This window comes from Myodes glareolus, chromosome 16, assembly GCF_982192425.1.
Source record: "Myodes glareolus chromosome 16, mMyoGla1.1, whole genome shotgun sequence".
NCBI lineage: Eukaryota > Metazoa > Chordata > Mammalia > Rodentia > Cricetidae > Myodes > Myodes glareolus.
In genome coordinates, this window is record NC_142041.1 from 30124837 (window position 1) to 30149549 (window position 24713).

The window sequence follows — 24713 nt, forward strand, 5'->3', positions numbered from 1 at the left end:
CTGGAGTTACAGACACATTCTGCTGCACCCAGCTTCCACATGGGTACTGTGGACCTGCACTGTGGTCTCTGCGCTTGCGCGGCAGGCACTTTCCCTCTGGCCCCAGGTCAAGATTATTTTCAATTCAGAAGTAATAAACTCCAAGGAAAAGAAGTACAACTGAGTATACAAAACAATAACTTTTGCTGGAAAAGGGCAGGTGGAGCGACAGCTTCTAAGGCAATACTTCTATAGTCCTACAAAGATAGAAGAATAAACTGGGCCAGGCATGGTGGTGCATGCCTTAATGCCAGCACAGGAGGCAGAAACAGGCGGATCTCTGGGAGTTCAAAGCCAGTTTGCTCTACATAGTGAGCTCTAGACCAGCTAAAGCTGCACAGTGAGAGCCTGTCTTAAAATAATAAACAAACAAATTCAAACTTGTCTTAGTAGGGTTTCTATTGCCATGATAAACTACCGTGACCAAAAGCAACCTGGGGAGGAAAGGGTTTATATTTCAGCGTGCAGTTTCACATTACAGCCAGCCATCCAAGAAGTCAACATCGGAGCTAAAGACAGGGGCTTAGTGGCAGGAAGTGATGCAGAGACCATGGTGGAACTTTGCTTACTGGTTAGTTCCTTATGGCTCAATTTGCTTGCTTGCTTGCTTTTTTTAAAAAATAGAATTTATTTTTATTTCATGTTCATTGGTGTTTGCCTGCACGTATGTGTGTGTGAAGGTAACGGATGCCCTGGAGCGGGAGTTACAGACATGTGAGCTGCTATGTGGTTGCTGGGAATTGAACCTGGGTCCTCTGGAAGAGCAGCTAATGCCATTAACTGCTGAGCCATTTCTCCAGCTTCCTCTGTTTGCTTTGTTATATCACCCAAGACCACCTGCCAGGGGTGGCCCCACCCACAGCAGGATGGGCCCTTTCCACATCAATCATTAATCAAGGAAATGCCCAAGATGCTTACACACAGGCCAATCTAGTGTGGGCATTTTTTTTTTAACTGAGCTTCTCTCATCTCAAATGATTTTATTCCAACGTCAAGATGGAAAAAAAAAAAGCAACCAAGATAAAATCACATCAAGGAGCCATTTGAGGGATTAGCGCTTTCTTAAAAAACAAAAACAAAAACTGATTTTTATCATTTTAAGATGATATGTATATGTATGAGTACTCGAGTGCTGGTACCTGCAGAGCCCAGCAAAGGGCCCCAGATCTCCTGGAGCTGGAGCTGCAGGTGGATGTGGATAACCTGCCGTGGGGGCTGGGAACTGTCCTCTGCAAGAACCACACAAGCTCTTAGCCTGAGCCATCGCTCCAGCCCTACGGGTTAGCTCTTTCTAAAAGAACACTGATACCAAGCACACTGTCACAATGGAATATGAAGTCAAGCGGTCACCAGGGAACCAGCTTCAATGCACTTCCTGGAATTACAACCGCCCCAGGCTTCCCTCAGCCGAGGTACGTGCATTCATTCGAATCTAATACTACAGCTGAATTTGACTAAAGACGGCAGCAGTAGCACCTGGAGAGAGTTCATTTCAAACCCAGAATCCCGAGTAGCCCTGAGAGCTGACACTCCCTGCAGAGAGATACCGGTTACATAAGTGTAACACCGCGCCAGTGATTGAAGTACCCGTTATTTCACAGTTCAGCAGATTCACTCCTAGGTAATATAGCTGGAGCCAAGCATAAGGTCTAACTATTATGTGGAAAATGGCATGAAGACAAGAGTGGAATTATTCAGTCTTTGAAAATCTGAAGACAAAAAAACACAAAAAAACCAAACCAGAGAATATGTACTTTAAATGGAGTGACTGCAGGTAGCTGCTTCCTGGACCACAATATGCTACTTAAGGGAATTCTTCTCACTGCTGGCCCCGGCCACCAGGACACCCAGAGCTAATGTGAGGGTTCACGTGCTAAGTCCTGGGCTTTTATTTGTAATGTATTTTTTTTTTAACATCCCTATTCCTTATTTCGGTTTCTTTAGCATTTTAAAACTGTAAGCCATCCAGAAGTCCTCTTGGAAGGAGATAGGAAAATTTAAAAAAAAAAAAATCCATGGCTTATTGGTTAAAAGCGCTGTCTGCTCTTCCATAGAACTCAGGTTCAGTTGCCGGCACCTATATGGCAATCCACAAGCATCTGTAGCCCAGTTGTAAAGGGTTCAATGCCCTTTCTTGGTCTCTGCAGGCACCAGACATGCACATGTTGTACAACATGGATGCAGGTAAAACACTCACATGTGTAAAATTAAAATTAAAAAATTAAAATATTTGAGTTGGAGAGATGGCTCAGAAAAGGAAAGAAAAGGTAGGTAGGTGAGATGGCTCAGTAGCCAAAGGTACCTGCCACCAAACCTGAGGACCCAAGTTCGATGCCCAGGATAAATATTTATATTTTCATATTTATTCTCTCTCTCTCCCTCTCTCTCTCTCTCTCTCTCTCTCTCTCTCACACACACACACACGTACAATAACAACAACAATATAAAAAAAACAGGCAATTTGACAGGCATATCATGCCTGCTTTGCAAAACCACCAACAGCAGACCTATGACCGCCCCAGCCAGAGGCTTTTGAGCAGATTCATGGTATCAGGCATGAATTCTGTCCTGTGTGGAAGGCATCAAGCCTAACCTGAAATGGGAGCTACCCCTGTCTCAGCAGGAGGGACTGGAGGGACTCTCCCTGAAGGCGTCCATGCAGTTACAGTTTGATGGAGAGGGAGAAACGTTTTCTTCAGTCGTGCAGTCATGGTAAGGGCCATCTTCCTGTAAAATGATGCTTATCCACACTCCTGTGATCAACCCTAAGGAGACTCGATGGGACACACACACACACATACACGCAATGCATAAATAAAAATAAAAATGAACCTTAAAAAAACAGCACATAGATGTGAGTATCTGGAAAGGACAGGGATCGATGGAAGTGGGAGGGGCAAAAGAAGGAAAGTGTGTGGGAATACGATTGAATACATTACGTGCATATATGAAAACACATAATAAACTCATTGTTATGTATAGTAAATATAAATTGATAAAACTGTTATTTTACATAAAATCTCACTATGTAGCCCTAGCTGGCCTGGAACTCATTCAGACTCAAAGAGATCTGCCTACTTCTGTCTCCCAAGTACTGGCATTAAAAGCATGTAACACTACACATTTTTCTTTACTATAAATATAAAAACATTTTTTGAAAAGCTATCAGGTAGGGGCTGGAGAGATGGCTTAACGGTTAAGAGCACCAGCTGCTCTTCCAGAGGACCTGGGTTTGTTTCATTCCTAGCACCCACATGGAGACTGACAACCATCTGTGATTCCACTTCCAAGGGATCTGGCCAGGCCCCTTTCTGGCTTCTATGGACACTGCATGCACATGGTACAGGCATACAGGCAGGCAAAACACCCATACATTTATGAAATGGAGGTCATCAAGGGTCTTTGAGCGGGGTTGAGAGTGGTCTTATGTAAGGCCCTCAGAAGCCTCTCTTCGAGACTTAGCTGTTAGAGGGAGCTAATTCTACCGGCCTCATCACATGGCCATAATGAGGCTCAGAGAACCTGGGCTCCAGCCGCGCAATCTGTAGTAAGTTTGTCAGTCAGCAACAGAGCAGCTGTCCGAGCTCCTTCAGAGGGCCGTGTCTCCATAACACCTGACATTGTCACTTCAGTGCTGTGGCAGGACCAGATGGGAAATCCCAGATGAAAACGAAGGCTTTGAAATTTTATTCTAAAGTTTTCTCATAGCAGTCATTTCAGATCTGTATCTGATATCATCTTACTTTGTTTAGAAAGAAACAGGGACCATGGGAAAGGAACAGCTGCCAGGAATGAGGATGTGGAAAGAATATAAACTCTTACAGCAAGTGCCCGGAAAGTGTTGTACACACATGTGTATAAGTATACGTGATGATGATGATGATGATGATGATGATGATGATGATGTGTGTGTGTCTGTATATATGGGTGCATGTTGGGGCAGAAGCATAAGGAAAGACATTCCATTCAAACTGTGGGGCTAGTTACCGGTCCCATCTCTCTGCATATGGCAGACGATCAAAGCCAAACCAGAGACACCAAGCCCAAAGTTCTTTCAGAACAGGCACTGCACCAGAGGGGCATGAAACCTTTATAGCACGTTCCTCTAGCAGCCCAGGAGCCTTACCGGGCTGAGCTGTCCCGGGAGCGCCGAAGCCATCTTGCCACCATTTGCTCTATTCTGTGTGCTTTCCGAGTCTGGGATAAACTGCCCTCCAGCTCTTCCATTTACCTAAATGGTATGAATGAGAGAAAAACATTCTTAGGACATGAACCCAAGCCTGGTACGGACTCTCTCTGCTACATCCATGGGATGCCTCCTAGGCCCGCCCGTCTGAAGACCCACTGAGCAAATAAATAGTCCCCTTCTAGCTCAGATCTTCACAGTCCACACAGAGCGAACACCTCAGCATCTGGCCTGAAGAATCCAGGCTTGTAGTAGACAGAATGCCTTTGTGTCTCCCACATAAAGATTATTAAGAAAGAAAAGCTAAGGTTTCACTATTGAGTTGCCACCAGGACCTGCCAGCATGTGGCAACATTTTTTTCCAGATTTGTTGTTTGTTTTTATTACTTTGAGATAGTGTCTTGCTATGTGCCTAGGCTGGTCTTGAACTTGTGAACCTCCTGTCTCAGCCTCCAAGTGCTGGATTTACAGGTATGCACCATCACACCTGACACAACAGGATATCTTTTCCTTTTTTTTTTTTTGAAGATTTGTTTCATCATATCTGTGGGAGTGTTTTGCTCCCTGTTATATCCACACAATATATGCATGTCTTTATGCCCACCGAGGCCAAAAGACTGTTGAATTCACTTGAACTGAAGTTCCAGATAGCTGTGAGCTGCCATGTGGGTGTTAGGAATCAAACTCAAGAGCAACCAGTGCTCTTCCCTGAGAAGCCTCTGTAGCCCACAGCAGAGTTCTTTATCACATGACTGACATATTCTTCTGTTATTTTTGCTCAATGTTTCATGCTTAATCTTTAAATAGTTAATTCATCTGCATAATTCCATACCAGCTTATAATAAAGACATGCAGGTTTTGTATGGCAGCTCAGTGGGCAGAGTGCTTGCTTGGCATTCAAAGAGCCTTGAGTTTAATTTCCAGGACGTCATGAACTGGGCATGATGGTGCAATCCTCTAACCCCGGGACTCAGGACAGGGAAGTAGGGGGATCAAAAGTAAAGGATTTTCTTCAACTATATGGCAAGTTTCAGGCCTACATGGGCTACATAAGACCCTGTCTTAGAAAAAATTTGTTAAGGTAACCCTTAAGCCTTCTTACCGTAATAAAAACAAGTATCTATCCAGTACGTGCCCACTTCTACCTGGCTCCTAAGCCCATCCTATTCTCTCTTCTTCTGATTGTCTTTATGCCTGCATAAGTAAATACAAACAAAGATCTTCTTCTTTTCACTGCAAAGGGAGCACACCACGAGCATGGCTCTGCACCAGGCTTTTTCCTTCTCTTCAGAATATCTACTCTTGATATCTTCCTACATCAGCACATAGAATCATCCTTCATTTTTTGGGGGGGGGCAACTGATTATTCCATTGTATGGACTGTACTGTAATCTAGAAAGTAGACTTCTGTTGACAGACATCTGGGTTATTGCCAGTCCTCTGCTATTATAAGCAATACTCAATGAGTTATATAGCATATACATCATTTCTGCATGTATACAATTGCATATTGGATAGATGCCCTAGTGATAGGTCAAAAGCTGCATGCATTTGTGCTTTGACAGATATTGTCAGGTCACCAAGAAAAGAGATCTACTTCAAGATTGATGTTTCATAAATCAATATATATTGATATTTCTATTGTCTAATCCATTTCACTTTTTAAAAACACTGGTCTCAATTCACCAAAGTAATTTTATCATAACCCAATAAATAACCACAGAAAATAAAAATACAACATTGGAAAATAAAATTGGATACAAAAGCAAATAAAAACAAATTATAAGTGATTATGATGTTTAACACCATACAATTGCTCAAGAAAACCTTGGAGACAAGGAGAATTTTCTTTTTTTTGAGACAAGGCTTCTTTGTGCTGTTTTGGCTGTCCTGGAACTCACTCTGTAGACCAGGCTAGTCTCAAACTCACTGCCTCTGCCTCCCAAGTGCTGGGATTAAAGCATGCGCAGCTACCACCTGGCTGACAAGGAGAATTATTAAGAAAAACAAGCCATCTAAGATGGCCCCAGAAGGAAATCTAAAACACCAGTTCCCACATAGATTTGTTAAAGATCTTTACTTTCCCTCCCTCCCCCGACAGCAAGGACAGGCTCACAGGTGAGTTTTACAAATATGTAATGAGGTTTTATTTTATGTAAAATTTATTTTTGAGAGCTGAGGATATAGCCCAATCGGCAGACTGCTTGCCTAGCATGCACAAGACCTTGAGAGATCAATCCCAAAGAAACCCGGTATGGTTGGTGGCACACGCCTAGAATTGTAAGTTCAAGTGTAAAATACCCCTTGCCTACACAGTAAGTTTCAGGCCAAACAGGACTATATGATACCCTGTCTCAAAATGCATGCAAACACACAAGCACACACATCCCAAACAGAAACTTCACATTTTATTTAGAAATAATTTGGAATGTATAAAAAGTTGCAGAGATAACAAAGACTCGTCATCTGCCTGTACTCAGCTTTCTGGAAAATAACATCTTACATAATCTTTAATATCGTTTTGCAAAATTGAAACATTAGCATCAGCATAATACTATTAAGCAAACTGCAGGCAATATTAAAATCTCCCCAGTTTCCCCAATGCTCCTTTTCTATTCAGGATCCAATGCGGGATACTACTTGCATTTAGTCATTTTACTTTTCCCAATACTATTTTGCATAGGGAAGTTTCCAATTGGTAGGGCCAGCGTGATACACACACCAGTTCTGACAAAAATGGCACAGTGAGGCCAAAGTGTAGCCTTCCCTATGATTAATAAAAAGTCAGCAATCTGGAAAATAATGATCAAGAGCCAGGTGGTGGTGCACGCCTTTGCTCCCAGCAGAAGCAGGCAGATCTCTGAGCGAGTTGCGGGACAGCCAGGGCTACAAAGAGAAACCCTGTCGTGAAAACTGAATCATCATCAAATAGAATCCAGAGACAACTCACAGAGTGACAGCAGGGCATCTCCCAAGGGGTTCAGGGAGAGAGCATTGCCAAGGCATATCCAAACGAGCATCGGATACCCCCAAACCGAACGCCTTGAAAACCTGGAGGCATATGCTTTTCAATAAATAGAAGCAAGCAACGGCTAACGAACAAAAGGTGAACATAGACAGGCTACAACAAAACATACATTCTAGGCTCTGTGATCCTCCACGTTCCAGAGACAGCCATATCTCTTCGTGGCATGCTCACTCAGACATGATAGTGAAGATCAGAGTGAACAGATTTGGCAGTATTGGCCATCCACAGCTGCCTCAACTCTGGCAACCTGCATATTGTTGCCATCTATGACTCCTTCATTGACCTCAGTGGGTAAAGTGCTTGCCAAACAAGGACAGGAGTTCAGCTCTCCAAACCCGACATCAGTGTCTGGTAGGTGTGGCAGCCTGCTTGTAATTCTAGCCTCAGAAAGCAGAGACAGGGAATCCTTGGTGTAAGCTTGCTAGTTACACTAGTTATACTAGTGAACTCCAGATTCAACTGAGAGTCTATGTCTCAACGAAAAAGTGCAAAGTGAAGGATATCAGGACACACTTACACGTGCACGTGGCCTCACACTTGAAAACACACATACGATTACAAAAAATAAGAGTAAGAGAAAACAACCAAATACCAAAAGCCAAGAAACATAAATAAATGATCAATGTGGATGCAGGAGGTCCAATATTCACAGAACATCGGTTCTAGAGGTGAGAAGAAACAGAAGTGAAGAAACTGCTTGTGGGAGTTTGAATAAGACTGGTCCCCATGGGCTCGTATGTTGTGGAGCATTAGTTTAAGATGCATTACATCCATTTATGATGTGGGGTATTTGTTTAGTAATGCAAAGATGTGTGGCATTCTTTTACGTTGCATTTGTTTAATTCTATAAAGCTGTGTTATTTTGGCTGCCTAAAACACCTGCTTGGTTTAATAAAGAGCTGAACGGCCAATAGCAAATCAGGAGAAAGCAGAGGGGGGATGGCAAGCAGAGAGAACAAACAGGAGGAGAAATCTAGGCTCGAGAGAAAAGAGAGTGAGGAGAGAGAAAAGGTGAAGGAGAGGACACCGCCAGGGGCCAGCCACCGAGTAAGAAGGAAAGAAAGACATACAGAATAAAGAAAAGTTAAAAATTCCAGAGGCAAAACATAGTGAAAGAGAAATGGAATAAAGTAAGTTAGAAAAGCTGGCTAGAAACAAGCCAAGCTAAGGTTGGGCATTCATAAGTAAGAATAAGTCTCCTTGTATTTATTTAGGAGCTGGGTGGCAGGCCCCAAAGAGTAAAAAAATAAAATTAAAAAAAAACCCCAACTATACTTATATTTGAATGTTTAGTCATCAGGGAGTGGTATGACTTAAGGATTAGGAGGCATGGTCCTGTTGGAGGAACTGTGTCACCTGGGGTGGGCTTTGAGGTCTCAAAAGCCCAGGCCAGGCCTAGTATTACTCTCTTCCTGCTGCCTGCAGATCCGGGTGTAGAACTCTCAATTTCCTCTCCAGCACCATGTCTACCTGCGTGCCACCATGTTCCCCACTGTGATGATAAGGAACTAATCTGAAATTGTAAGCCAGCCCCACTTAAATGCTGTCTTTTATGAGAGCTGCTGTGGTCATGGTGTCTCTTCGCAGCAATAGAACAGTGACTAAGACACTACCCATTAATTCAGAGTTTTTCCTAAAGAACAAAAATTTCCAGATTGAGAATATCTACCAAACCACGCCTGTGAGATCTCATGGAGAGGCTGCTCTGATCTATACAGTGAGACTCTGATGAGTTTGAGGCCAGCCTCATCTATACAGTGAGACTCTCTCCGCACCTCACCCCTAAAACCATCCTGTATAATGAATGAAAAAAGCAGTAGGAAGCAATACTATACATTTTTATTTTATTTTATCTTTTGAGACACAATCTTACTATGTAGCCCTGGCTGGTCTGGAACTCACTGTCTAGATCAGGCTGGCCTCGAACTCACAGAGATCCACCTGGCTTCAAGTATTAGAAAGTACAGTGAAAGTAAAATCACCTCTAATCCCACTCTCCAGTGTTAGCTTTTATTTGTCATTCTTTTATTTTTACACATGCACTTTTTTTTGTTTGAGACAGGGTTTCTCTGTGTAATCCTGGCTGTCCTAGAATTCCCTCTGTAGACCAGGCTGGCCTTGAACTCAGTGATTCACCTACTTCTGCCTCTTGACTACTGTGATTAAAGGCATGCACCACCACCACCTGGCTCATTTTTAAATTAAAATGAGGTTTTATACTTTCCCTTTTGCTGTAGGAATTCCTTCAACCAGTAGCTTTTAAAATATCAAACCGCTTGGGCATGGCCGTTTATGATATAAGTGCCAACATAAAGCACACACTTGCTCTCTCTCTCCTCGGCTTCTGGATTCAGTTCCTGTTCCAAGTTTGTGCAGAGGACTATGATGTGTGAGTCTACCCCTAAATAAATAATCATTTATTATACGCAATTCTGAGCTAGTGTGGGATTATTTTGTAACGTCCATCTTCAATGGAGCCCAACTTGGGGCTCGAACCCACAACCCTGAGATTAAGAGTTCCATGCTCTACTGACTGAGCTATCGTTTAACAGAAGACAAACTGCAGGCTTTAGAACAGTTGGTACAGGAGCAACTAGATGTTCACTATACTGAAGAATCAACCAGCCCTTGGAATTCTCTTATATTTGTTGCTAAAAAGAAATCTGGTAAATGGAGAATCTAAGAGCTGTCAACAAGGTAATCAAACTATGGGCCCTCTACAATCTGGAGTTCCTTTGCCTTCTCTATTATCAAAAGGATGGCCTCTTATAGTTACTGATTTAAAACACTGTTTCTTCACTATACCTTCACAAGAAAAGGACAGAGAAAAATTTGCCTTCACAGTGCCTACTTAAGTATCTTAATATCTACTTAGTATCTACTCAGTATCTCAGCCTACTAGGAGATACTAGTGAACTGTCTTCCCACAGGGAACGTTCAATACCTCCACTCTGTGCTAATACTTTGTAAGTCAGCCATTGGAAATAATATGTAAACAATTTCCTAAATCTGTAATTTACCATTACATGGATGACATTCTGTTATCAGATTCAAATGTAGATACTTTAGAAAAAATGTTTGAAGAAGTAAAGAAAGTTTTGCCTAAATGGGTATTACAAATTGCTCCTGAAAAAATACAAAGAGAAGATTCAGGCAATTACTTAGGTTATAAAATAGGTTTACAGAAAATTAGAACACAAAAGGCACAAATTAGGAGAAACCAGTTGTGGACTCTTAATGACTTCCAAAAATTGTTAGGAGATATTTCCAATCTATGACCAGCTGTTGGGAGAACACCTAATCTAATAATTCATTTAAAAAATCTTAGATGGTGACAAAGACTTAAATAGTTCCAAGGAAATAACAGCTGAAGCTGAGAAAGAATTAACTGTGGTTGAAGAGAAATTACAGGAGGCATATGTGGATCAAGTGAATCCAAATCTTAACTGCATTTTAGTCATACTGCCTTCCAGAAATTCCCCTACAGGAATTTTAATGCAGAAGGAAGATATTATCTTAGGATGGATCTTTTTTTTTTTTTTTACCACATAAACCAAGTAAAAAATTAAAAAAAGGTGGAAGAGGTCTCTGAATTAATTATAAAAGGAAAACTGAGACTTCGTCAACTAGCAGGTGTAGACCCAGCAGAGATTATAGTGCCTTTCACTACTGATGAGATTAAAAAATTATGGGAAGACAATGAAACACAGCAAAGAGCCTGTGCTATTTTTTTTAGGGGAGATTAATGGCAACTATGCCAAAAGCGATAGCATTAACCTCATAAAGAGAACTACTTGCATTCTTCCCTGAATTGTATGCAAATAAATTCTAATATGAAGTCTTAGTCTTCAAGCTATATAGATATTAAGAATTATAGGTCAATGGTCATTCATGTTTGTCATATAATAGTTAGACTATTATATCAGGCTCTTTAGATACAGAGATTGTATTCTGCATAGATAGGTAATCTTCAACCACTTCAAAGAACTGTAGAATATGGCACTTAAATAAATTAAGAGTTCTGCTGACATGAGATACAATTGCTCCTGGCAGCACCGATCTATTCCCGAGAGAATGTTGAGTACAGAAGCACTTAGAGCTTGTTTTCTTCTTGGCAAAACTGCCCATGCCTCGACTACTGACAAAATGCACGGTGTCCTGACAGGATAAGAAAGATATAAGAAAAAAGACTGTCAAACCTTGCCAAGACAGGGTAAGACAATTCTGAAAATGGTCTGTCAGATACTCTGGGCCTTAGCCAAAGTTGGTTGCTTCAGTGTTGCAAATGAGACTTTGGGTGACTGCCCAGGCAGCCGGTTATCTCTGTCATTTCTTGCACCTTTTGGAAATTGCTTGATTGCACTTCCTGCCTACTCAAGTAATATATCTCCCTTCTCAGGCCTTCAGTGGGGTTGACTAGTTACTTTCCTCTTATGATTTAGCCACGCCATTTCTAATGCAAGACTTAAGACTCCTTAGGATAGAATGGTTATTGAAACATTTAGTATATGCTCCTTGCTTAATATTGTTTATGCTGGTTGTAATTCTAATTTTTATACTTGATATTCTTATCATATATAGTTTTGTATTAGGCTTAGAACTCTTTTATTTAAACAAAAGGGGGAGGTGCTGTAGGAATTCCTTTAAGATACCAGCCCACTTGGGCATGGACTCTTATCCTATAACTGCCAATGTAAAGCACGTGCTTGCTCTCTCCCTCGGCTTCTGGATTTGGTTCCTGTTCCCCATTTGTGCAGAGTACTGTGATATGTGACTCTACCCCTACATAAATAACCCTCTATTATATGCAGTTCGGAGCTAGTGTGGGATTATTTTGTAACTTCCATCTTCACCCTCTTATAGTCTCATAGACACTATTCTAGACAAATATGAGTATTTATGCCATCATCTCAATGGCATTATAATATAGTCTTTTCTCTGATTACAGATTATCCAATAAATCTATCATCAAACATTTGTGTTGTTTTTAATTTTCACCTTTACAAAACTGTGGAGGTGAGTCTCTTGGTAAAGTGCTTGTCACAAAACCATGAGGAGCTGAGTACCCGTGTACGGGGAAGAGTGTATAGGTAAGCAGAGAGAGAGAATTCCTAGGACCCACTGGCCGGTCAGCCAGCCTAGCAAAATGGTGAGCTCCAGGTTCAGTGAGAGACCTGGTCTCAAGAACTAATGTGGAAAAAGACAGAGAATATCACTCAACATTGACCTCAGCCATCATATACATATATGTGCACATATGTGCACACACACATGCACACACACACACAGAACTTTGCAAAATGAAAATCCTATTTATGGTAAATGGCCACTTATCAGATATTTTCTTGAGATAAGAATCTAGCAGTGAAATTCTTTAAGCACATACTCTTCGTGTTTGTTTGTTTGTTGTTGTTTGAGAAAGGGTCTTTCTATGTAGCGTTGGCTGTTCTGGAACTGTGCATACAGCGCTGGTCTAGAACTCACAAAGATCCACCTGCCTCTGCCTCCCAAGGACTGGGATTAAAGGCATGAGCCACCACTGCCCTTCTGGTATATCGTCACTTAAAAATCTGAAGTCTATGTTGCTTCTAAGAAAGCACCAATTCACACTCGTACGAGAAAGGAACTTATAAACATTAATTATTATTATTATTTTTTTAAGTTATCAACATGATGAAAACAGCGCCAAACACTTATACTCCCGGGGGCTAGACAGAGAGCTCACTTGTTAAGAGCACTGGCTGCTCCTCCACAGGATCAGGTGTGGTTTCCCATACCCACATGACAACTTACAAGGGTCTATAACTCCAGTTCCAGGGGATCTGACACCCTCTTCTGGCCCCTGCAGGCAGCACTTGTGGCACACAGACATGTATGCAGGTGAAACACACTCCAGACACAGAAAATAAAAATAAATAACTGAAACGATTTTTAAGTATTTAAATTTTAGGTAATACAGAAGGTGAAAATTAAATATTCATACTCTCATAAACACTAAACTTATCCCTTAAGAACATGTTCTAAGGGCTGGAGAGATGGCTCAGAGGCTAAGAGAACCGACTGCTGTTCCGGAGGTCCTGAGTTCAATTCCCAGCAACCACATGATGGCTCACACCCATTATAATGAGATCTGAGAGCTGGTGCCCACAACACTATATACATAATAAATAAATTTAAAAAAGAGTATGTCCTAATAGAATGGAGAGAGTTATGACTGGCTGTTGGTTTAAACATACTTAGAAAAAAATACAGAAAACGTCACCCTATCACATTAAAATAACCCAAAATACCCATGCCATTCCAAGCATCTCAGAGGTCACATGATCAACATCTGTTAACAATATGTTAACTCCCACCTAAGTTTACAGAAACCCATATTTTTCATATTAAAGTATGCTTTCCAAAAACTAGGATGTTCTACTCCCCTATTTTTTAATTTTAATGACACGGTCTCACTATGCAGGTCTAGCTGCCCTCAGAGTTACAGAGATCTACTTGCTTCTGCTCCCCAAGACTCTGCACTTCTAAGCTATAAAAAAATCGTGTTCATTTCCCATCACAAGGGCTCGGTACCATGAGATTTAAGTTACTTGGTGACTGGTTGATCTAAACGCTTCTCATAGGCCCTGCTTGTTCATATTTACTCTTCGTGCCTTTGTTCCTGATGGCTTTCCCTGGTTTCCTACTGGAATGTCTTCCCTCCTTACTTAGAATAAATACTCTTATAATAAAGTTATTTAATGTTCCCTTGCCACAGGCACAAAACTCACAGTGGGTTTCTGTGATACAATAAAAGGAAAAGAATGTAGGTCTTAGGTTTCAACAATACAGAGTCGGGAAAATCGATGTATAGTGACGTCCCCAGGATATTGATCCCAAGGGTGACTGAGTCCATCCAGGGAATCAAGTCAGCCGCAAGTCATAGAGTACGAATATTAACGGGGTGTGTGTGTGTGTGTGTGAGCAATATACTTTCAAGGAACTAGGAGGGTAAGCGGGCTTGAGCTTAAAAATCAAGCCATGTGACAACTCCCTGAGAATCGGAGAATGCGGCTGGGCTAGGCATGGGGGCAAATGCCTAATATGGGCAAGACCCTGGATTCCATTCCCAGCATGAAAAGGGGAGAGGAAAGCAATCTGAAAATGTTTATTGGACTAAACCTGGAGGTAGCCTGCATCATCAAGGCTCACAAACAGCCGAAAGGCTGCTATGGACAGTACATACCCCCACGACTCCGGGACGGAGAACCGGGATGGAGAACCGGGATTGGCAGAGAAACGCCACGGAGGGAGGAGCTTCAGTTCACGCTCAGTCAAGACCTTTACAGAGACCCAAGGATGGAGTGAGCTTTCTTAAGAATTGAGATTCTTAAGTCCATCAAGGGACTCAAGCAGAAGTCGAATGATTACATGACTGTAAAAGGGATATGAGAGAGAAACTTGCAAGGAGTCAGAGCCAGGCAGCTTCTGCAGTTCCTTAGCCACTTCAGCGATTGGAGTCTCCACTAGACAGATGTAGGAGCCAGGAGAACGGACACTTGCTGTCCTCTGCTTTGGGTTTAGAATCCTACAGTGAGTTTTTGGAAGCTCTGAAGTAACCACAGATCACAGAGGTGTCTCTCTGAAGGACCGCAGAATTTTCTGAGCTATCACGCGTACCCACAAGAACTGACAACCAGCCTTCCTTTCCCGCTGAAGGTCATCCAACTGCAGCATTTATTTACAGAGATTGTTAAACTGCTGCCAAATACAGTTTAGCTAACTGATTTCTATAAACGTATATGACTCTAATTAAAATAATTAATTTGCATTATATATCTGGACTGTGGGTAAGCCCGGGCCTTCATCTAGGAATCTCCAAAGACCAGACAGATGGCTCCATCAATGAAGCCATTAAAAGTGCTCCCTGACTCAGCAAGGTCCAAGCCGGACCATTTAAAGTCAAGAGAACGACCTGCTAATGGCTTTAATATTCGCCTGCGCTGCTGTGCTAATGGAAACAAGCAAGATGCAGATAATCCCCAACCACTTGGGATCTCTGCTGCAATCGCAGTGCCAAGAATCATCTGGCCTCTGACGGCTCTGTTCTTCGCTGCTGGCACCAACTCCTGGCACCACAGTGCCCGTGCCTGCAGCTGAATCCCACCTCTCAATCGCCCGGGTCTCCTGCGGCAGTGCTGCTTTGACACACCCGCCCGCCTCTGGATCCTGCCTTTAGGTCTCCTCTGCCCCATGCTAAGCACCCTCAGTTCCTCTATAGTTCTTCGCAGTCCAGGGCTGCTTTACACCGGACCTCCCTGGCTAGGTACCATTTTAGCACCGACCCCTTAAACGCCCACATTTTCAAGCAGAACCCGTTCCTGGCTGTATGGATTGAGTTGATTATGAAAAGGCAAACCCTTTCCAAATATCTTGCAAATGGACAGGTGGACTGAGAATGAAAAGTGTATTACAGGAGGACAGTCATCCTAAAAGCAATTAGGCTTTAAATTAAGGGTGTAGACATCCAAACGGGAGCTGAGAGGTGGTACTCACAGCTGGCACAGGCTATGGAGAAATTAACGACAGGGGGCAAAGGAAAGGCGAGAGTGAAGGGCAAAGATGACTCACACGATAGACTTTAAAGCTGGATGGCAATTCAAGTGGACAAGAACCAGGCTGCGGGTGTTCAACGTTCAACAAGGGGCTCGGGAGATGAAAATACGGCAAAGAAATGCAAGAACCATAATGAAATGTCTTGAGCTGAAAAGTATGCTTCAAATATAAAGGACACAAGAAGCAATTCTCAGGTGCGCTTCAAGAAAGGCTCCTCGCACACTGTTTTTGAGTTGCAGAGAGAGAGAGAGAGAGAGAGAGAGAAAGAGAGAGAAAGAGAGAGAGAATTACCCTTAAAATTTATTTTAAAAAACAAAAAGAAAATTATCATCTCTGAAAGAGATTAGGCTTGTGTTTTCATTTTTTATTATTACGTGTGTGTGTGCTCACGTGTGTGCACAATGTGTGAGTGAGGGACTGCATGCATGCCACGGTGCTCCTGCGGAGGTCAGGACACAATGTGTGGAGCCGGTTCTCTTCTTCCACCTTTACCGGGTTACAGGGATCAAACTCAGGTGACCAGGTGCATACCAAGCACCTTTACCTGATGGGTCATCTCGCCAGCCCCTAGGCGTGTATGTTTACAACATATTACAGAGATAGAAACTCATTATTCTTCTCTTTAGGGAATATAAAACTTTTACAAATGATATTTAAAACTTTAACTTTTAAAGACACATTCACGTTATTCTGTGATCTTTCTTAATGTTTAATTTTAGTGTATGTGTATGAGTGTTTTGACTGCATGTATGTCTGTGTACCACATATGCTCCCTGGTGCACATAGGCCAGAACAGGGCATTGGATCCCCTGGAACTTGAGTTAACAAACAGTTGTGAACTGCCATGTGGTGCTGGGAATTGAACCTGAGTCCTCTAGAGGAGCAGCCAGTGCTCTTAACCATTGAGAGGCATCTCTCCAGCTCCCTTCTCCCCTCTGTGATTTTCCAAACTCCTAGTGATGGTCTTATATTAGCTTGGTTTTTTCCCCACCATTTTTTACATTTTTGTATCAAACTATGAGTGATTTGAACACAAGAATCATGGCATTTCTATCTGTTTTTTCTCAGAACATGTCACCATAATAAATGTTGGTTGAATGAGTGAATGAGTTATTCCTAAGTAACAAAATTAAAATAAAAGCAGAAGATAGACAATTAAAATAAAATACCACTTGAAACCAAGTTGATAAGGTTCTGTGTGAGATGAACAAAAATCCACAAACCTGTATTATAAGTGATTCTTAGCAAAACGAGCAATGATGAATACCACACTAAGTTAGCTGCAGTAGGTGGCCTCCTGTTGGCTACCTAGTGAGACCCTGAATTCCAGCAACTGCTTGTTCCTGGGTACCAATGTCAGCTTCAGGAAATGGCATCTTCTAAGACCTCACTATCAACCCCTGGCAGTAAATGAATTCTGGTAAGAGTTCCCTAGATTATGGAAGACATATTCCATGAAGGGTCTTCAGGGAGAAATGAGGAAGGGAGGAGATGAAGGGCCTGAGAAGTTTATTCTGGTCTTCCCTGGATGTACTCAACATTCTGCTTGTAGCACAAAAGACCCAGTTCAGTAAGAACACATTCACTGGTAGGGGTGGGGAGCAGGGACACAACACACAGGAACACACTGGGACCTGAGAGAGGGTTCAGCAGCTAAGAGCACTTTCTGCTCTTGCAGAGGACCTGGTTGGGTTCTCAGAGCCCACAGCAGGTGGCTCACAACCACCTATAACTTCAGTTCCTGGACATCTGATCCTCTGGCCTCCATGATACTTGCACATACATGGTCCATGCATACGCACATCCATAGAAATAAAATAATATGTGTAAAAATCACTCCAAGAAAGTCATCCAGAATGAGAGGAGAAAGTAAGATAAGAGCTCCTACATCAGGAGACGTCAGCTCTCAAACCACACTCTGCCCAGGGGCAAAGGGGCCTGGCAAGGCAGTCAGCGTCTTGGCTCACTTCTTCTCTGGTTTGCACTAACTTCTTTAATCTTCTGCTCCACAAGGACCGATCAGCTTCAGCTTTGAGCCACTGAAACTGAAGGAGTTCAATGCCCTGTTCCCCCATGGAAAGACGTAGAAATAACAGCAAAATGATAACTGTAAGGAAATCAAATTCTGTCCTCAGAATTAACAGAAAATATTCTTCAACAGAGAAAAGGAGCACATATAACCAGGCTATCTTAATGATGCAAGGATAACCACAGTTTAAAGTCATATCAAGATTATTCTAAAGGAAGGATATAGAAACCAATTTTTACTCATGAATCACTCACACAATTCTGAGATAGGAACCAAGTAAGAAAATGCTAATTTCTCAAGTTGAGAAATAGATACATAAGGTTCACTTTATCACTCTCTCTGCTTTTGTGTACATTTAAGTTATTCTTTTTTATGTAATACAGATTTTATTCTTTACATTTTATACACATGGCTCCCCAAAGCCATTTTCATGCACGTTTATTATATACTTTGCACCCATTCCTCTCCTTTACAAAATTATTCTTTTATTAAAATTTATTTATTATGTATACAATATTCTGTCTGTGTGTATGCCTGCAGGCCAGAAGAGGGCACCAGACCTCATTACAGATGGTTGTGAGCCACCATGTGGTTGCTGGGAATTGAACTCAGGACCTTTGGAAGAGCAGGCAATGCTCTTAACCACTGAGCCATCTCTCCAGCCCTACAAAATTATTCTTAATAAATGTTCTAAAATTTAAAAATTGCTAATAAACTCCAACAGCAGCACATTATAGGGATTATATATCACAATTAAGTATTATCCCAAGAAATAAAGCTTCAACTTAAGGAAAACTATTAATATATTTTATCTTATAAATAGAAATGAGAATAATATAAATACATATAATATTATACACTGTAAGCTATAGGTCATTTGTTACATGTAACCCAATTTTCTTGTGTTAAACAACACAGAAACACCATGTGATTCTATGCCATTTTGAAAACAAGAGTAGAAATATTTTGCTTAAAGGAGAAAATAAAACAGTATTCACTGGAATGGAGTTGTTAGGGAGTCAATGAACATGAACAAGAGATGAGAAGGCGGCTGGGGAGATGAGATGGCTCAGAGGTTGGTAGCACTTACTGTTCTTCCAGAGAACCCAGTTCGGTTCCCAGCATCCACATGCAGTCCACAACCATCTCTAAGTCCAGTCCCCTCCATGTGCACCAGGCACACATGGTGCGCAGACACGCAGGCAGTCAAAACACCCACACACATAAAAAATTTTAAAGTCTTTAAAAAAAAAAAAGAAGAAGAAGAAACAAGAGAACCACAGCCCAGGAAGAATTGACTGAGAGGTGTCAGGTAGGGCCTGAGAATGCTCATTTTAATGTGGTTCTTAGATAAAACTTGGGGTCTCCTCAAGAGAGCGTTGAGCTCACACGTGAGCCGCTGGCTTGTTCTCTGTGCCAAAGTCACAAGGCCTCTGGCTTATCTCTGCTAAACCTCTCCAGCAATTTTTCCACAGACCTGAAATGCTACCATCCTTTTTTCCCTCTAGGGCTCCTTATCCCTTCTAAGCTGTTTGCATGTTTATAACTCTATCATCTACTAAAAGATTGCTCTCATGACCAACTTGGGGGGAAGAGGTGTGTTAGTTTCTCATGACTGATGAATAAATACCTAAGAATACAGCTTAAGAGAGAGAGTCAGTTTGAGTTCAGTTTCCAGTCCACGATTGGCTGTAAGGAAGGGTTTGTTTGGGTTCAGAGTCTCCAGTACATGACTGGCTGGCTCCATTGCTAGGGGCCTGGGATAAGACTGACCGTCGCAGTTAGTAGACACGGCAGCTGTCTACCTCATTGAGAACACAGGACATCTTTCTGAAGCACTCCTCTAGTGACTACTTGGCCCAAAGAGGTTCCACCTTCCAATAATGCCAATATATGATTCCATCAGGGGATTAACTCATCGATTAGGTTGGATCCTGGGGACCCAATCACTTGACAAATTTCCACCCCTGGCGATGAAGGCTTCAATACACAAGCCTTTTAGGGGGACACAGCACTCAAAGCCTAATGAGGAGAAACGAACATTTTTACCTACAGATTCGTGTGCTAATTTGAAGACAAACTGAGGCTTGGCCAGGATAAAGAACTGCAAGCAGCTGGGGGGATGCTAAGGCCTTCTGCTTCTGTCACTAATCCTCTATCCCCTGCTTCTTTCTCCCTCTGTGGCCCTTCACTGTGCCTCTCTTCATGACCTCCCATTTCTCTAGACCTAATTCTAATTAGATTTGACCTTAGTACATAGCTTGAGGCTCAGGATGGGTTCACAGGGCCCCTAATCACAGCGCCACTGTCAAGTGTCTTGCCCTTCCACCCAGCTGGGCCCAGCTCCACTCCACTCTTGCCTGTGCTTTCTAACTTCATAAGGATTCGGGTCTTGTTTTCTGCCCCTCAACTGTGAGCTCCCTGAAGGAAGGAGGAGAGCATGACCCAGGCAGAGCCTAGCAGAGTTTTTTTTGAGCAGCATGCAGTGTTTGCTGAATGAATAATAACAAAGACATGGAAGCCTAAAATGCTGTGATAAGAGCAGAATAAAATAATTTAAATAATTTAATTATTTAAACTTCTAAACCCAAAGAAAAAGCTATTAGTAGCTATTTTAGGGAAGTTCATATTAACTTTATACTTTATCTTTTTAGTTACATTGTATGTGTATGTCAGAGAGCAACTTTCAAGGGGGCAGTTCTCTCTTTCTACCGCCTGGGTTCCAGGGATCAAATCTGGGTGGCCAGGTGTGCACGCCAGGTGTGCAACACAGTGTTGCTCTGGTTCATTGCAGTGACAAAGGCTTGGGGAAGGATAGTGAGCTGGTGTCTCACATTCGCCTGACATTTCTCCTAGACCACGTGATACTGCTCTAGTACAGGCGGCCACCAGGACCCCATGAAGGCATTTCATATCTCCTCCCCCAAGGGATTCCAGTCAACTCGGGTCTGATACAGAATCCGTTCACAAGTCACATCACCTGGGCCATAAAAACGGTCCGGGAAAGGCTGCATGGAATTACTTCAATTCTTCCGTGTCCGTGGCTCCTCCATCTTCCTTTCCTCAGTTTGTCTTTTCAAGAGCTGTCTCTCTCAACACGTTTTGTTTTACAGAAAAGGGCTTCGGGTGCCTAACAGGAGTTTTACCATGAACCAAAGAAAATCCAGTGTCTCCCAGCTGGTTAGCTAGGTTTCCTTATCCCCCGTAGCATGAGCACTAGACACAGCCCTTCCGCTGCATCCTTACAGGGCTCACTTTCCAACTGATGCTCAGGATAAGCTGCGTGATTAACTTCCCACCTTACACTTGGAGTGTACTGGGCCCTGGTCCTCAGCATCCTTGGGCATCTCACACCGAACCAGGTGCAAACGAGACACAGGAGACGGCTCTTGAGAAAGCACCCAGAGTCACCACAATCCATGGCAGCAGTCCCAAACGACAGATGATCTCAAACTGCCTTCCCGCGTCAGCAAACTGCCAGAGCACCGTCCTGACAGCACACGGTATACGTGGAGAGGACACCACGGTGGGACGCTGCCCCAGTTAATATGGCACCCTAAACACTAATAGTCACCAAACCACAGCTCTGATCAGGCCTGACTTTTCCCCTAGTCACATAAAAATACACATGCAACAATTTTAATAGAAACTATGATTCATTCATATCATCACCCCAAATCATCCTCAGGGCTGCACACTGTAAACACAAGTGTTCTTGGAAATGATGGTCCAGGGTATCCTGGGATCACACATCCTCAGATTCCATATCTGCCTGACAAGATTGGGCATCTCAGAGAGAGTTGAGCTTCTTATCTAACGCACTGCAGATGGCCTCCGCATGGCCCTCTGGGAGCTTCAGGAAGGCAGCAGTCAGGATTGATGGGAACTCAGGCTGTGCCTTTTTTTTGTTTTTGTTCTGTTTTTTTTTTTTTTTTTGGACAGAGATTTGGGGGCATGGGGCCCAGGCCACTCCAAGGGGATGATGGGAAGTTGGTCCACACAATTCATCCTCTTTATCAGATGGACAGCGAGCCCTGGGAAGGATGTGGGGAAGAGCTGACTTGAACACCACTGTGGCCTGCACCTCACCTCAGCTGTCCTAGGGTCCCTGAGGCAAATGTCACTGTTGAATTACATGCAGTTGCCAAGCCTCTTGTCTTTACTGGGTGAGGGACAAGGCACTCTCCCTCCATAGGGAGACACGAGATCTGTAATCAGCCCCCCACCCCGTGCTGTTACCAGCTAGACACAGGACCCACGTCACACCCCTTCACTTTCAAATCTCAGTGTTCCTATCTGTAAAGTGAAGGGTTTATGTGAATGAACTCTGTAAACATGACTATATCACAGGAGTGTGGATCTTCATCCCCAAGTGTGCAGCCAGAGGCACACTCAGCTATGTAGGCTTTTTATGTGAGGGTGTGGATTTGAACCCAGGTCTTCGTGCTTGTACCAGAAGCCTTCTTAACTTACTGAGTCGTCGCCCAGCCCTGCTTACAGTTTTCCTATGAAAATCCAGAATAGAGAATCTTCTTTGCACTCGGTATTGTTCTAGGGCTTGGGACACACTGGGAACACAACCCTAACCAGTCTGTCACATTCTGATGGGGGCTCCAATTACACGAAGCAGAATGAAGGAATCTAGAAACGCTAGAGAATGGAACGCTAGGGGAACAGAGGTGGAATCCGGCTCGGTGCCTTCATACTGCACGCCATGACTCTGAGATCTCACTGCGGCTCCTCCTGGGTACATCTGCCCGTTTCTCTAATTCTCCGGGTACGCAGCCGTGACACGCCTCAACAAACACCACCGCTTCGCTTTCCTCCTCCTCGAGCCGGCTCTAATTTCTACGTCTTCCTTTGACACTGAGCAGCAGAGACCGTGCAATCACAATCCTGGAGGAGCCGGAGAAACATGCCACCTAGTTCCAAGCGGGACAGAAGGTCCACCTGCTGGAGACCTCTAGTTTCCAAGCAGCTTCATGGGCACGGATGTTCTCATCTGGTGTGTCATATCATGGCAATTCCCCTTCCGTTTGGGCTCAGAGGTCTTCCCCGGTGACCCTCACATCAAGAGCAAAAAGTTCTGACATGTCCTGCTTTGGACCCCAACTCTCACTAACCATGTAGCTGGGTAATTACCGTAAGCTACCCAGAGCCTGTCACCAGAGAAGTGGGACATCTCTCCCAACCGACAGTAAATTAGATCATATACACACAATGGTGGGTGTGTGCTGTTAGGGGAACTCTGGGCACTGCAATGCACAGCTGGCACTGAGCACCCCTAGGGCAGAATGAATGGCGCTGAGGAAGGAATGGGTGCGACGGTCATCTCAGGTGCTGAAGAAGCTTGGACGCCATGAAAGAGAATGAGAAGAGACAGCCAGGGAGGCCTGATAACCACAGAAGCCTAGAGCAGCCCGAGGAGAAGGTTCAAAGGGATTATATCAACTGTTTAGAGTGCTTTCAATGAGTTAAACTCAGAATAATGCTGACCGCATCCCCTCCTTGGTATACACCCCAAAGAACTGAAAACAAATGGTCAAATGGAAACCTGTACACTAATGTTCATGGAGCGATATTTATAATAGCTGAATGGCAGAATCAACCCAAAAATGCATCAACGAACACATGGATAGAGATGTCATGACATATTCATACAATGCAGTATGTTTCAGTCACTTTTTGGAACGAAGTACCACTACGTGTTATGACATGGATACGTCTTGAAAACATGAGGACTGAAAGAAGCCAGACGACATTTGATAAAACTTTGTATGGTCCCATTTCTATTTAATGTCCAGAGTTAGCAAGTCTATATAGAAGCAGAAAATAGACTGGCGGCTGCCAAGGCCTGGCAGGAAGGAGGGGCTGAAAAATGCTGCTTAATGGGTACAGGAGTTACTTGGGGGATGATAAAAAAAACTGTAAACTAGATAGCAGTAATGATTATGCAACACTGTGCAGATATCTAAACGCCACCAAACTCTATATATTAAAATGGCTAGGGCTGGAGATAGCGCGTAAAGGTGCCTGCTACCAAACCTGAAGACCTGACTCCCAAAAACTGTTCTCGGTCCTCCACATGCACTTCTGCATGCACACATGTAAGAACACACACACACACAGGGAGAGACACAGAATGAGAAAGAAATGAGAGGAAAAATAAAAGGTAAATTTCTGTCATGCATCTTACTATTTCAAAAAGTATGCAACTGACCAGGTCAAATGTGTACAAAGAAGCCAACAAAAGCCATTCTGTAAGGAACCACAGGTCTGGCAGTCAGGACCTTCCCTGGCAGGGCTCCATACTACACAGGTGCACAGAGTGCCTGGGAGCAGGGATGGGGTCCTCAGGGGCCTTCCCAGCACAGCGGTCTTTAGAGCTTGTGGTGTGTCTGGTGTCCCCCAGGCACTGAGTAAGAGTCTCTTCCTTCTCCACAGACACGTTGGTTATTACAAATGTCTTCATTCTCATTAGTAGTAGTATTGATGACCATCTGGGGATAATTCAACCAAACTGTACAGTGAGGACTAAAATCTCAATCTATATTTTTCCTATGAAATGATTTATCAGATGTTACTAGGCACCAGAAAATTTCCAAAACCCTCTGGGCATATTTGATACCATAAGCACCAAAACCAAAATCTGCCAACAGCACTGCTTGGGAACTTTTGACCGAGGGGTCCTGAAGCAATGGCTCACCACTCCAGCAGACCCCACTGTGACTCCATGTCAGTAGAGGAAGTAAGGTGGCCTTCCAGTCCTATCCGATCAAAACCAACCACAACCACAGCACAGTAGAGCAACAGTGGCTTCCAGAGATGGCCCAAGA

At 43.1% G+C, this 24713-nt stretch overlaps 1 protein-coding gene across 3 annotated transcripts in view; it reads right to left on the reverse strand.

Moving 5' to 3' along the window:
• Positions 1-24713, reverse strand: part of Frmpd1 (FERM and PDZ domain containing 1) — a 167058-nt gene that overhangs the window by 47498 nt on the left and 94847 nt on the right. For all 3 annotated transcript variants that reach the window (XM_085677202.2, XM_085677203.2, XM_085677204.2), the window contains exon 2: positions 4166-4270. In XM_085677202.2, the coding sequence (XP_085533328.2) occupies positions 4166-4266 (101 nt within the window). In that variant the 5' untranslated portion in view covers positions 4267-4270. The remainder of the gene's footprint in view (positions 1-4165; positions 4271-24713) is intronic.